The following is a 14,516-nucleotide window of genomic DNA, read 5'->3' as shown; positions in this document are numbered from 1 at the left end:
TATCCCTATCCCCCCCTTTATGCAAGGGGAGCACCTTGGCAGATTTCCACACTTGCGGGACTATGCCAGATGCAATAGAAAGGTTAAAGATGTGTGACAATGGCTCACAAATGACAGGGGCTGCCAGTTTTATAAAAAAAGAGTCTAAATTGTCCACACCAGTAGAACACTTAGGGTCTATGGATTGCAAGATATTGAGAGTTTCACTAGATGAAAATGGCTGGAAGGAAAATGTAGGTACACACAAGGCATGATCGAAGATTGGGCTAGGGTCAGAGTCAACATCCAGTGGAGCCAGCCCAGTAGACAACCTGTCAAATAAGGACCCAGCCTCAATGAAGTGTTTATTGAAAGCAAGACAAATTTCCTGAGGATCCGAGATTTTACAATCAGCCACATGAATACACAATGGCAATGTAGCCGGGTTATTTTTTGACAGGTTTACTGCACCCCAGAATTTAGCTGGGTTAGAGTAGGAATTCGAGACTAAGTCTAAAAAGTAATCAGATTTAGCCTTCCTCACAGCTGCAGTAGTTCTATTTCTAAGTTGTCTGAAGGAAAGCCAGTCTTGCGTATCCCCAGTGCGTCTAGCACGTGACCACGCAGAGTTCCGCTCAGAAAATAATGCTGATAGCTCACTTGAGAACCACAGTGCCACCCTATCCTTAATCCTAGTCCTTTTATAAGGAGCATGTTTATCTACAAAGCAATTAAATGTCTTTATAAAAGAATTCAGTGCAGTTTGCACATTATCAGACCCTGCTAAACATAGACTATTATTAGTAGCAATGTCCTCCAAAAAGGTTTGGGGGTTAAAGATTTTAAGATTTCTCTTTTGAACAATATGTAGTGTGGTAGTGAAAGTGTTAACCCTTTGTTGTGTGGTAGTGAAAGGATTAACCTTCTGTAGTGTGGTAGTGAAAGGATTAACCTTCTGTAGTGTGGTAGTGAAAGTGTTAACCCTTTGTTGGGTGGTAGTGAAAGGATTAACCTTCTGTAGTGTGGTAGTGAAAGGATTAACCTTCTGTAGTGTGGTAGTGAAAGTGTTAACCCTTTGTTGGGTGGTAGTGAAAGGATTAACCTTCTGTAGTGTGGTAGTGAAAGTGTTAACCCTTTGTTGTGTGGTAGTGAAAGGGTTAAGTATTAGATTTTTTTATTTTTCATGTTCCCCTCAATCCCACAGTCCCGCAATTGTGTATTTTTCTTTGAATCTTTGAATTTTTCACCTTGAAGATGACACACATTATGACACTTACAAGGCCAGGCAGTCATGCTAAATACGGATTTGTTCTTAAAGGTAGAATCTGTAATGCAGCCATCGAACAGCGACCTCTAAGCAAAAGAGCCCTGCTTGGTATCGTTTACATTATGGTATCGTTTGGCCGGCATTGGCTCAGGAGGTAGAGCGGTCGTCTGGTAATCGGAAAGGTTCCCGGTTCTACTCCCACTCCTCCCGGCAGCGTGTTGAAGTGTCCTTGAGCAAGACACTTAACCCCTAACTGCTCCCGATGAGCAGGTTGGCACCTTGCATGGTCACCTCCACCGTCGGTGTGTGAATGTGAGTAAATGGGTGAATGTGAGGAACAAATTGTAAAGCACTTTGGATAAAAGCACTATATAAATGCACCATTTACCATTTACATTATAATGTAGCTCAATTTCCCCTAAAAAAGGCACAAACAATCATAGGTCCATTACTTAGAGATAGTGCTGTAATGAATCAAGTATCCAAATGAAACTGTTTTAGATCTCCAATCTGCAATAGAAGATTGTGTGGAACAAACACATTTCCCCCTGCCATCACTGATACTAAATTAGAGTAAGCACAAGTTAGTCCACATCTGAATGGGACAAACGACAGAGACTGGAGACCCTCCTTGAACCATGTAGGTAAAAGCACCCACACACCCGCATCGGGAACAGTTGTTTTATTAAATGGAATTGACTTGTTATCGTCCTATTTTCCCCCTGAACATGTCAGATTTCTATTAAGGACAGTTTTTGTCCCAGAGCCATAACCACCCTGAACTCTAACATGATCCATATCACCCCTTTCTACTCTTCCCCCACTACTGTGCAATACGTATTTAAGTGCAATATATTTATATTCCTCTATTCACAATGTGCAATAGATCCATAGTATACTTATACATCATATTGATATCCTAACTGATAGCAACCTTTTTCTAGCTGTGTTACTGTGAACTTTTTGTGTTATTTGATAATTGAGTACAGTGTGATTTATTGTGTAGCACCTTAAGTTTGAGTTCTTAATCTCGTTGTACGCAGTATAATGACAACAAAGACTATTCTATTATATTCTCAATGCAATGCATTAGGTCATATTTCAGATTGTTATGGCCATTATTGCATATTCCAAAATATCTTTCAAATGCATTCTCACCGCAAATATTGATATATGCGATTCATTTAGAATGTGAAAAATGTATGAATTAATTACAAAGCCTGTAATTAATTAGATTATTGTTTTTAATCGCCTGACAGCATACATTTATAATAATAATTTTTAATGAACTCTGCCTGCTGCACTGATTGTTGTTATGGTGTGTGTGTGTGTGTGTGTGTGTGTGTGTGTGTGTGTGTGTGTGTGTGTGTGTGTGTGTGTGTGTGTGTGTGTGTGTGTGTGTGTGTGTGTGTGTGTGTGTGTGTGTGTGTGTGTGTGTGTGTGTGTGTGTGTGTGTGTGTGTGTGTGTGTGTGTGTGTGTGTGTGTCAAAGTACAGCACTCCATTCAGGTTGTTTGAGTGTGTAAATGAGTGTGAATCAGGAGGATGACACAGATCTCCGTTCACAGTCACTGATGTTGACGTACAGCAGACCTCGCCGGGTCTCCAAGACACGTCAAGAAGAACAGAAGCAGGAATGCTAATGAAGAACACATGCTAACATGAGAAAGGATAAAGGACGATGATGAAGGGTTAACGCTTTCACTACCACACTACAAAGGGTTAACACTTTCACTACCACACTACAGAAGGTTAACGCTTTCACTACCACACTACAAAGGGTTAACACTTTCACTACCACACTACAGAAGGTTAACGCTTTCACTACCACACTACAAAGGGTTAACACTTTCACTACCACACTACAGAAGGTTAACGCTTTCACTACCACACTACAAAGGGTTAACACTTTCACTACCACACTACAGAAGGTTAACGCTTTCACTAACACACACACTACAAAGGGTTAATGCTTTCACTACCACACTACAGAAGATTAACCTTTCACTACCACACTACAAAGGGTTAATGCTTTCACTACCACACTACAAAGGGTTAATGCTTTCACTACCACACTACAGAAGATTAACCTTTCACTACCACACTACAGACGGTTAACACTTTCACTACCACACTACAGACGGTTAACCTTTCACTACCACACTACAGACGGTTAACACTTTCACTACCACACTACAGAAGGTTAACGCTTTCACTACCACACTACAAAGGGTTAACACTTTCACTACCACACTACAGACGGTTAACGCTTTCACTACCACACTACAAAGGGTTAACACTTTCACTACCACACTACAAAGGGTTAATGCTTTCACTACCACACTACAGAAGATTAACCTTTCACTACCACACTACAGAAGGTGAACCTTTCACTACCACACTACAAAGGGTTAACACTTTCACTACCACACTACAGAAGGTTAACGCTTTCACTACCACACTACAAAGGGTTAACACTTTCACTACCACACTACAAAGGGTTAATGCTTTCACTACCACACTACAGAAGATTAACCTTTCACTACCACACTACAGAAGGTTAACGCTTTCACTACCACACTACAAAGGGTTAACACTTTCACTACCACACTACAAAGGGTTAATGCTTTCACTACCACACTACAGAAGATTAACCTTTCACTACCACACTACAGAAGGTTAACACTTTCACTACCACACTACAGAAGGTTAACCTTTCACTACCACCCTACAGAAGATTAACCTTTCACTACCACACTACAGAAGATTAACCTTTCACTACCACACTACAGAAGGTTAACCTTTCACTACCACACTACAGACGGAAGGGTTAACCTTCTATAGTGTGGTAGTGAAAGGGTTAAAAAATATGAAACGAGCCAACTCTGGTGGCCCTGCCCGGGCTGTGTTGTGTGTCTACAGGTAGAGATCCAGCAGGGCTCGCAGGATCGAAGTGTTTCCATAAGCGCAGAAAACGCCTAGCGATGGAAACGCGCCGCTCTGGCGCTCTGTGAACGTGTCCTGCCAGCAGCTTTAAATAAACCCATCGCCACAAGCAGCCTGCAGCGCTTTGTCCTCGCGGTGCACTGCATGTGTCTTTATTATTGGCCCCGGTTCTAGAGGCGCAAAGTCCACTTAACACCCTCCAATCTGCCTCGGCCTGTGGCTCCACGGGAGCTTTGGGGAGAGAGCAGTGTGGTGCATTAGTACAGCGTCAGTGGGAATGAACCCTGGAGAAAGGTCGCCGTGGACAGGGGAGTGTTGCTGTTTTAGGTGAAAATGTGGAACGGCTCTGTCGCATGTTTATCCTGGTTAAGACACAGACAGGGCATGCAGCTTCCTTCACAGTTATTATTTATTATCTATCTGTGTACCAATAATACCTTTGGCAGGACAGGATATTAACTTGGAGGTAGTTGTTTCCTGTGACTCACTATACACAGTTACATTAGGTTGTGGATGGCCGCTAGGTGGCGCAGTGGGCAAGGCGCTCGCCACCAACGCAGGAGATGCTGGGTTCGAGCCCAGCTCTCGGCGTTGCTACCAGCTTGGCTGGTCGTTCATACTAATACAATTGGCAGTATTAGGGGGTGGGAAGCTGGTGGGTGGGGATCGGACGTTGTGGACAGCGACTCCTACAGGTCGGTTGGTGCGAATCAGGAAGCGACGGGGGCGGCGTGTCCCTCCCACGCAGACCCTCGCCGCTGAGAGATCGCGCTGTACAGGTGAAAAGATGCGACGGCTGCCTCCTCGAGTACCGGAAGGGACACGTGATGCAAGGCTTCGTCCACATTGCAGCCGGTCAGTGGGAGGCATGGCCTAACAGCGTTCGAGACAGGGGAGGGTAGAATTGGACAATACGAAATTGGGGAAGAGAGAAAAATAGAAAATGGGGAGAAAAAAGTAGATAAAAAAAAAAACATTAGGTTGTGGATGACAAGGTCAGATTTGTCGTGAATACCGGTGACACAGAGGCATGAGCTACGTGCATGAGTATTGGCATGACATCATCCTCTACATACGTTCATCATCAGCACGGTTACCATCGGTTACGGTTACCACCATGGTTAAATCTTTGTCGATTTAAATGGATGAAATATGATGATGATGTTTGTGGCCACAGAGGGAGCACCATCTGTGTGCCGGGCCAGAAGCTGGATACGTCAGCACTCCCAGGCAGTGATGACGCAGCTTTCAGTCTGGTCTGTGTCCACTGTGCGTGCCATCTTTTTTTATTTATATCTTCATTTTGTTCAAACGGCCCCACAATAATACTTTTATTCTGGACCACACAGTGGTTAGCACTGTTGCCTCACAGCAAAAAATTCCTGGGTTCAAACCCCTGAGCAGGGGGTTATATAAAACAAGTAAAAACAACACTTTAAAATAGATTTGTGTCGACAAGGGAGTACATATTGGGGGTGTAGAGGTGGAGCTGTGGAGGATACTGTTGCAGTAGTCAAGCCGGGATGTACCAAATGCATGAAGAAGTGTTTCTGCAGCAGTGCGTGACAGTGAATGTTACGAAGGTGGAAGAAGGCCGTTTTGGTGATGTGGTTGACGTGGGGGAGGAACGAGAGGGTGGTTGGTCAAGGATGACTCCAAGGTTGTGGACTTGAGTAGAGGGGGTGATGATGGGGTGGAGCCATCAATGATTAGAATTTCTGACTTATCGCAGTTGAGTTTGAGAACGTTTCTTTGCATCCATGTTTTAACGATGGTAGGCAGGCAAGGTGGTGAGGGTGGAATGGGTGGCACCAGTGATGGTCTTGGAGGTGAGGTAGAGGTGGGTGTCGTCAGCATAACAGTGGAATTGGAGGCAATGGTGGGAAGGATCTGACCAAGTGGGAACATATACTGTAGACTGTAGAGCATATAGGTCACTAACATGCGGGACGAGTCCGGACCCAGAAGCCGCCCCACCGCCATCCGTAAGGTTATGATTTCAAACCTGACGGGGCACTTCTATTGTAAACGGGGGAGCTTGTGTAGTCCTTACGGTAATGGTTTAGTGGATGAGGAAATGCACAGACCAATTGCATGCAAGCCATCCCACATGATACTACTCAGCTTATCAAGTCTGTGCATTCCAGGCGGTAAACATTGCGATTCTACAGTCCAGACAGATGAGAGTTAGAGGCAAGTTACCAATGAAGAGACAGTAGAAAGAAAATGAAATATAGCGAGTGCAAATGTAATTGTAAAGTGCAACAGCAATATACAATGTACAGGTGATAAAACTGGGTACAAAATATACAAATGAGTACTACTGAGTGTAGTGCTAATCAGATGTATGTACAAAGTTGTAGTATAATATGTACAGTGATACAAGTGTAAAGACAGTATGGTAGTAGTCATACTGTAGGCAGCGTAACTAGTAAGAGTAGGATATATATAGATATGTACAGATACGTAAAATGACTACAGTATGTGCAGGTATGTACAGACAGGTGTGGATAGATATGTAGTGAGCATATATACAGCATTTGTACATGTTATCATACAGAGCTATGAGTTATATGCAAGTGTATAAGTAAGTATATAGAGGGGTTATATGCAGGTATATTCAGACAAATATGGATATATGTGGTAAATATATGATTTTTTTGCTCCCTTTATTTTATCTTTCTGAAGTTAAGCAATTTATTTGAACATGCATAATTTTCACATTTTATAAATGTTCTTAAATGCAGCCCTACTTTTATTTAGTAAATGAGAGAACATTATACATATCTGCAGCCATACATATAACGTGACAAACAATATTGTCAAAACGTTTTTGAATCATAGTGAATTAATTTGATTTGACAGTCAGGTATTGATCACATGCAAGAAATGTTCTCTAACTGGACCTCTGAACATTTCTGTTGAATACCCCTGCTGTAGAGGATGAAGAGAAGGGGACCAAGCACCGAACCCTGGTTTACAGTGGTTGGCGGAAATTAATGTTGTTTAGTCTGTCGGAGAGGTGGGACTGGAACCAGGAGAGGGCAGTGCTGGTGATACCAAGGGTGTGTTTGATGCCTGTGATGAGTATGGAATGATTAATGGTGTCAAAGGCAGCTCTGAGGTGAAGGCTGAGGGTGGTGGTGGAACCAGAATCTGAGGAAAGCAGTAGGTAATTTGTCACATATGATCAGGGCTGTCTCAATGCTGTGTTTTCGAGTGGAAACCGGATTGAAAAAACTCAAAGAGGTTGTTGGAGTCATGGTAGAATTTTTTACGAGTAGCAACGACTCTCCAGAACCTTTGACAGAAAGGGTATGTTTGAGATGGGCCGGTAGTTGTTAGGGGAGTCAGGGTCAAGTCCAGGGCCCTCATTCATCAACGTGGCGTAGAAAATGTTCTATTTCCACACGTAAGCACAGAATTTAGAATCAGTGCACGCACAAAAAAAACGGGATTTATCACACGTGCGTACACAGGTTCTATGCACACCTGTCTTGATAAATATGACTTTGATCCTACGTTTGAGCTCGTGCACTGTTTTAAGTATTTGCATACCAGAACCGCCCCGATTAACCATATACGGTAATGGAATACCCCCATGAAATGTGGAAAAATGGACTAAGCCGAGGGAAGCGTGTTATGAGACAGGCTGACAGACGTGTACACGTACGGTGATGTCGGATATGATATCTATTAACCATTGCTGCCTGGGCAGCGCAAACACTAATAAAGACCGTGCTGGAATATGACTGCCTTTTCCCGTGTTGTTTGATTAATACTCAGGGATTAAAGTTCTCCTCAATTCTATTCCAAATCGCGATGGATTTTCCGTCAATTTTCTACCTGCTGCATATGATTTCTAGAGGCATACTACAATCTATTTTGATGTCAGTATTGGGTAGCCTATATAAACAATAATACGAGAGCATATACAAGAACAATGAATCTCACTGCATGTATGATGTAGCCTGCCTTTCAATACATCATGTTTGTGTGCGGGACTCACAAGGCTGTTGTCACAATGGGTGGTACCGGTACAGTAATAACAGTCTACACAATATCACGATGGACCATGCCATAGCCTATGTTCTATTATGACATGATCTGTGACGACAAATGTTCTAGAATGTTTGATTAAGATATCATACTCTGACAGCATGCCTATGATCAACAAAAACGCGAACTTGAATCCCATCATCATATTTACATAGTCTGTCCACTATCTGGTGTCATTGCAATGCGTTTTTTATTCTTTCTTACAGTAAAAAGGGGGAAGAACACTATATCGTGGGTGTTCATATGACTTGTATTCTGCTTACAGCTTCGAAATTCCACTTGTTTCGTTTAACGTAAAGCCTTTTAAATATAATCAAAACGTTCCCGTGTTTCTGTGGTCTGTGCGCAAAATAATAACGAGTTGAGCTACGTGGAGCGCAGTCAGTCAGTACACCCCGTATATTCCGATAACGCTATATAAACCATGCTGCATTCATTCTGAGAGAAAGATCTATTATTCCAAATGCTATTTATAGGGTTTTGACCATAATTACACTACTGTTGCTATTTTACAATGAACTATAATGAATTACGGTTCATACAGAACATGCCAGTGTTGAAACTAATGCACAGAAGCTAATTTCCTTGTTGTAATAATATATTCTACCACTGGGCGTCAGCTAAGTGTGCTCCGAGCTGTGCGTACACATAAGCACGAAGTCAAGTTCAAGTTGAAATTGATGAATCCCACTCTTTGCTTAGAAATGGTCGTACGCACAGGTTAAGCACATATCTGTGCGTAAGACACGTTGATGAATGAGGGCCCAGGTATTTTAAGTATGGGTTGACTGTGGCAAGCTTCAACATGGAAGGGATGTAACAAGACGACAGGGAGGAGTTTACTGTTTCGGAGATGAGTGGGCAGAGTGTGGGAAGACATGTCTTGATGACAGTGGAGGGGAACGGGTCCAAGGCACTGGTGGAGGACTTCATACCAGCTACCACTGAGGACATGTCAGATGCAGATATTTCAGAGAATGGTGAGAAGATGTGAACTGTCTGGAGTGGGGGGCTGGTTTCAGGTGGAGGAGGCAGCTGGTTGTGGATATTGTCAATTTTGTTTTATCGGACGGCACTCGTCTGCCGGCTCCGGGCTGCATTTTTCGCCAATCATCCAATACACTGTTCGAAACTTGAATTTGCCGCCTTTCGATCGCCACCACACTCAACCGATTGCGTACTTCGGGTCTCGAGTTACAAGACGATATATCCGGCGAGCATCATTTGACAGGCCACTCCGCCAACTGACTACATCCGACTGTAAACAGTCCTGAACTGACCAATCACCGCTGATGGCGCAAATGATTGACCACCGTTGTAGCCAAGGAGCGTCTGCTCCGAAAGCGATCCCAGATGGGCGGGTGAGAGTGGGGGAAGGTGACGAAGAAGTCCTTTGTCCTGACTTAAGCGTCTGAATGAATGGAAGTGGACGGCCATTTTGGATAATCATGCTGCATTTTTACCAGTACACACATTACCAAAACCTTTGTCGAACACTCATTTTCCGTGGGATTTGTATACAATTTGGACCTGTACTACATACGACTTGAGGCTATGGAACTGCAGTGTTTTCCAGCTCCTACCTCTCAGTTGTAACTTAAAAAACGCTCTTATTGTGTTAGCAACTTCAGAATGTTACCTTTCAAAAGAGACCAGACTCGGCGGCTGGGTAGCGCAGCGGACTAAGCGTCTGTCTACCACAGCAGAGACAGTGGGATCGAATCCAGCTGCGGTACCTCCGGCTTGGTCGGCCGTCCATACTGACGCAATTGGCAGTGTCAGTGGGTGGGAAAGCCGGTGGGGTGGGTCCTGGTCGTTGTAAACAGCGACTCCTACAGTTTGGTCGGGGCGCCTGCACAGCGAGGGAAGGATCTGGAGGAGGTAGTGTGATCCTTCCACACGTTACACTCCCCCAGTGAGAGTCCGCGCTGCCAGGTGAAAAGAAGTGGTGGGCTGGGTACACATGTGTCGGAGGAAGCATGTGATAGTCTCCGCCCTCCCAGACCGACGGTAGGGGGTAGAGTGCGCAACGACCAGGAAGGGGATTGGGACGGTAGAAAAACGGAAAAAGGAGGGGAAAAAATATAATAAATTTTATATTTAAAGAGACCAGACTCATGCATGTGCTATACGGATAAAGTCTAAAACTAAGCTTTGCAAAAAAGGTATGCAATCGTAATTTTTTTTAAATTGCCCAGTTTTTGCCCGATACAGGAAACATAAGAAAGGTGTTTTTGCATTTACGGTGGTGGAGTGAGAGAGGTGGTCCCTGGGTTTGAGGAGTTTGTTAATGGTGGAGAATAGTGTTCTTGGGTTATCTGCGCAAGACTGGATTATTCCTGAGTAATATGTGCAGTGGGTGGCGTTGACGGTGTTGTTGTTGTTCTTTATAGGCTTCTATGAACAGTGAGACCTGTTTTCTTGACCAGCCAGGTTTCAGGTGGTGCAGCTCATCAGTGAACCAAGGGGGAGGGGTGTGTGAAGGAGACTGATTTAGTTTGCATGGGTGCAAGCTGGTCGAGGCCGGAGGAGAGAGTGGGGTCGTAAGATTAACCAATTTGGTGGGGTCTCGCATGAGGGTCAGGTCAGGACGTGGCTGGAGGATGGATTAATGGACTTGAGGTGACATATAGCAACGCAAGGATGTGTGTGGGTGTGTGTGTGAGTGCACACGCATGTGTGTGTGCTTGTGTGTCTACTTGTGGGTATGTGTGGGTGTGCAGGTGTGTGTGTTTGTGTGTGTGTGTGTGTGTCTTACCAATCTGGAGGAGTCACTGTAGTCGATCTTGAGGTTGGTCATGGCTTTGACGATGGCCATGATGGACTGGATGGTGTTGCTGTAGACCACAGCTCTGTACTGCTTACACTCATCTTCTGAATACCCGTCCTCATGGATGATCCTGACGACACAGAACAATGCATCTATAAAGCAATAAACATGACCATATGCCTTTTGCATTAATATGGTAATGATAATACGGTAATATAATTATTATAGGCCTATACATTGGAAACAAGACATGGTGAGCCTAGTCAAGGCCGGTCCCAGCCACAACCAGTGTTGTAGTACTCGAGTCCTGGACTGATTTTCAGGACTCATGACTTGACTTGGACTCGAGCACTGATGACTCGGACTCGGACTTGGACTCGAGCATTGACCACATTCGGACTCGGAAGATGCAGACGAGGACTTGGACTTGTTAATTGATAAATACAGTTATTTATTTTAATACATTTTTGTAATAGGCCCTAATCATTTGGCATAAGATATTGATGGCTAGTGCATTTGTTTGGCTATTGTGTCACAAAGTAAATAAACTCCCTTAACACTTTGAGCGCCACTCACGGCTAATCTCGGGTTTACGATTGTGACGTTGAAAGCCACGTCACGGCTTTTCTCGGAATAAAAAAAAAAAAAATTATTAGCGATCTGAAATCATATTGCATCACCCGAGCCTACCGTTGGAGATCCAAGGGCCGCCGGCGATCAGATGTGAAAAAAGCGCCCCCTATCGTCTCCCAGATGGTAAATCACCCTTTTGGAATGGACTCAATGAAAATGGATGGGGGAAAAAAATATTCCAGTCCACTGATGCAGCCGGAGTTACCAGAGTTCATTCTGGAGCCTCTGAGCCGCGGCGAGCATGGGTTATACTGTACACACGTTGGATCAATATACTTATCGATTTTTTCGAATGGTGATCAGGAATTGGAATATACCATTTGGATACCATCTGATGTCAGGTAAGGAATCTATGTTATCAGTGTTAGGATAATCAGACTCGTTTTCATCGAGATATAAGCGTTTCCACTATATGTGATATGGCTGTTTCACTGTAAAAGCCATGAGGAAATAATAGCAGCGATTATCAGAGCACGGCACGAGCGTGCATGCGCACACATATACTATCGACCATTTAGCGTTTATTTGAAAACGATTCATAAATAGACCGACAAATGATAACGTTCTGGAATATTCCAGTAAAAGGCATTTATCAGGGAATGTGTTGTTTTTGTTCTGCTTCAGTTCAAAAGAGGCAATACATCAAGGTTAATTGAGTTGAGACAACTTGGGATGTTGTTTTTCTTTATAGTGTAGTAACAACCTTCACTGCTCTCTACTAAATTATTTCAAAGCAATCAACTAATTATTAATGAATGTTGAACATTGGTGTTTTCTTCATAAAATCATGCAATAAATAAACGTAACGTTATATTACATCAATAATGTAATCCATATAACATCAAAAAATGTCTGGGTAGGAAAAAAATTACCTTTAAAATAATGTCTCACAAATGCTTGGAACATGTTTCCTAATATCAACACGAACCAGAATAAACAATGCCCTTTTGAAACACGGCGCACTAACGTCAAGATTAGAAGATGTGACTTTGTGTTGTATATGGTGGGAAGGCAGTAGGCTACAACTTCTAAACGCTGCCTGCACACAATCTTCCATCACCATTGACCACGGTCGTGCTCTGTCTTTAATGTGGTGGTGAAGTCCAAAGCACAGAGAGAATATATTTACATTTACATTAAAGTAATTTAGCTGACGCTTTTATCGAAAACGACTTATAAGTTCTGTACAACAAGTCAGCAGGAAGGGTATAACTCTGGCAGCCAAGGGTAAGTAACGTTGTTCGTCAAACAGTGTTGAACTTAAGTGCTACAGGCTTGAGTGCCTAGTAGTAAAGACATATTAGCACAGTATAGGCAAGGTAAATTCCTTAGTAGCTGAGTGCATAATAGTAAAAGACGGTTAGTTGTTTTTCTTTTTCCTTCTTTTTCATTTAAGATATTGATTAAGTGTGTTTTTAGTCGACAATGGAAAATTGGTTGAATACATTTCTCCAAGTCACTTCTGCTACATCATCACATAAAGCTGTAATCTCATTGATAGCGCTTTGAAAAGGTCACTGGAAACTGCAGTCAAAGTTGAAATAAATGTAACTTTGAGGGTAGTGATGGGTGGCGGTGACGGGTGGTGGGTGGCAGTGACGGGTGGCAGTGACGGGTGGCGGTCTTGAGGGGCGCATGCTGCCAAGGACAGCAGAGTTCAATTTCCCACTTCGGATACTTATTTTGTCAGTGCTTAAAGGTGTTATAGATTAAATATTTATGTAGAGTAATCATAAAAAAAAATTATAAAAAAATAATAATAACATATTCACAGAGCTTTTAGAAAGGTGCAGAATAAAAGTATTGCTTCCCCCCCCCCCAAAAATGACTGATTCATTAATCATTTAACCTCTTAAGCATCGGATTTGCCCCGACGGCAGGCCATCACGCACTCGCGCGCACGTCACGGCACTGCTCTCATCTGTCGGCTCCGGGCTTTGGTTTTGCCGATCAACCAATACATTGTTGGAAAGTTGAATTTGCCGCCTATTGCGTGATTCCATTCTCGAGTTACAAGACAAAACATCCGGCGAGCATAATTATTATTATTTTTTTAATCCTCTCTTTCTCCGATTTTTTTCTCTGTTTTTCTCCCCGTCCCAATTTAGTCGTTGTGCCAATTCCCCCCCTTGTTGTGCGCATGTTCTCCTACTGGTCGGTACAAGGGAATCCTGAAGTCATCCGCACGCTTCCTCTGACACACGCGGCGACAGCCAGTGACCCTTTTTTCACCTGGCAGCAAGGACTCTCATTGGTGAAGTGTAACGCGTGGGAGGTCATGCTGCCTTCATCAAGTCCTGCCTCCGCTGAGCAAGCGCCCAGACCTGACCTGTAGGCATCGCTGTCCACAATGCCAGATTCCCACCCATGACTTGCCCTCCCCCTAACCCAGCCAAACGGGTTAGTATAGCGATCAGCCCAAGCCCCAAGCAATGCTGACTCCGGGAGTCGAGACCGCAGCCTCTTGCATTGGTGATGAGCGCAATCTCCGCTACGCCTCCGGCGAGCGTAATTTGACAAGCCGTTCGGACGAGTCACCACGTCCGGTTGTGAACGGTCCCTGAACTGACCAGTCATCGCTGATGGCGAAAACTATTTACCACCGGGCGCTGACATTGGGGGAAGGTGACACAAGAAGATGAAGAAGTCCATTATTTTGACAAGAGCATCGAAATGAATGACAGCCGATTTTGGATAATCATGGCGAATTTTTACTGGATACAAAAACCTTTGTAAAACATTTATTTTCCGTGGGATTTTTATGAACTTTAGACCTGTACTACATAAGACTTCTGTTGTAATCACAGCAAGAGCCTTCCTCACTCCTCCTCATCCTCCCTCCACATTCTCCACACACCTTCTT

The 14,516-nt window shown here is 43.6% G+C and overlaps 1 protein-coding gene across 1 annotated transcript in view; it reads right to left on the bottom strand.

Moving 5' to 3' along the window:
* The window catches only part of gnai2b (guanine nucleotide binding protein (G protein), alpha inhibiting activity polypeptide 2b), a 283,026-nt gene that overhangs the window by 75,546 nt on the left and 192,964 nt on the right, over positions 1-14,516 (bottom strand). Inside the window, exon 3 of the mRNA XM_084317689.1 lies at positions 11,009-11,150. Within this exon, the coding sequence (XP_084173815.1) occupies positions 11,009-11,150 (142 nt within the window). The remainder of the gene's footprint in view (positions 1-11,008; positions 11,151-14,516) is intronic.

This window comes from Notolepis coatsorum (genome assembly GCF_963971535.1).
Source record: "Notolepis coatsorum genome assembly, chromosome: 6".
NCBI classification, from domain to species: Eukaryota; Metazoa; Chordata; class Actinopteri; order Aulopiformes; family Paralepididae; genus Notolepis; species Notolepis coatsorum.
Note: the sequence above shows the minus strand (reverse complement) of the source record. Positions and strands in the feature narration are given on the sequence as shown.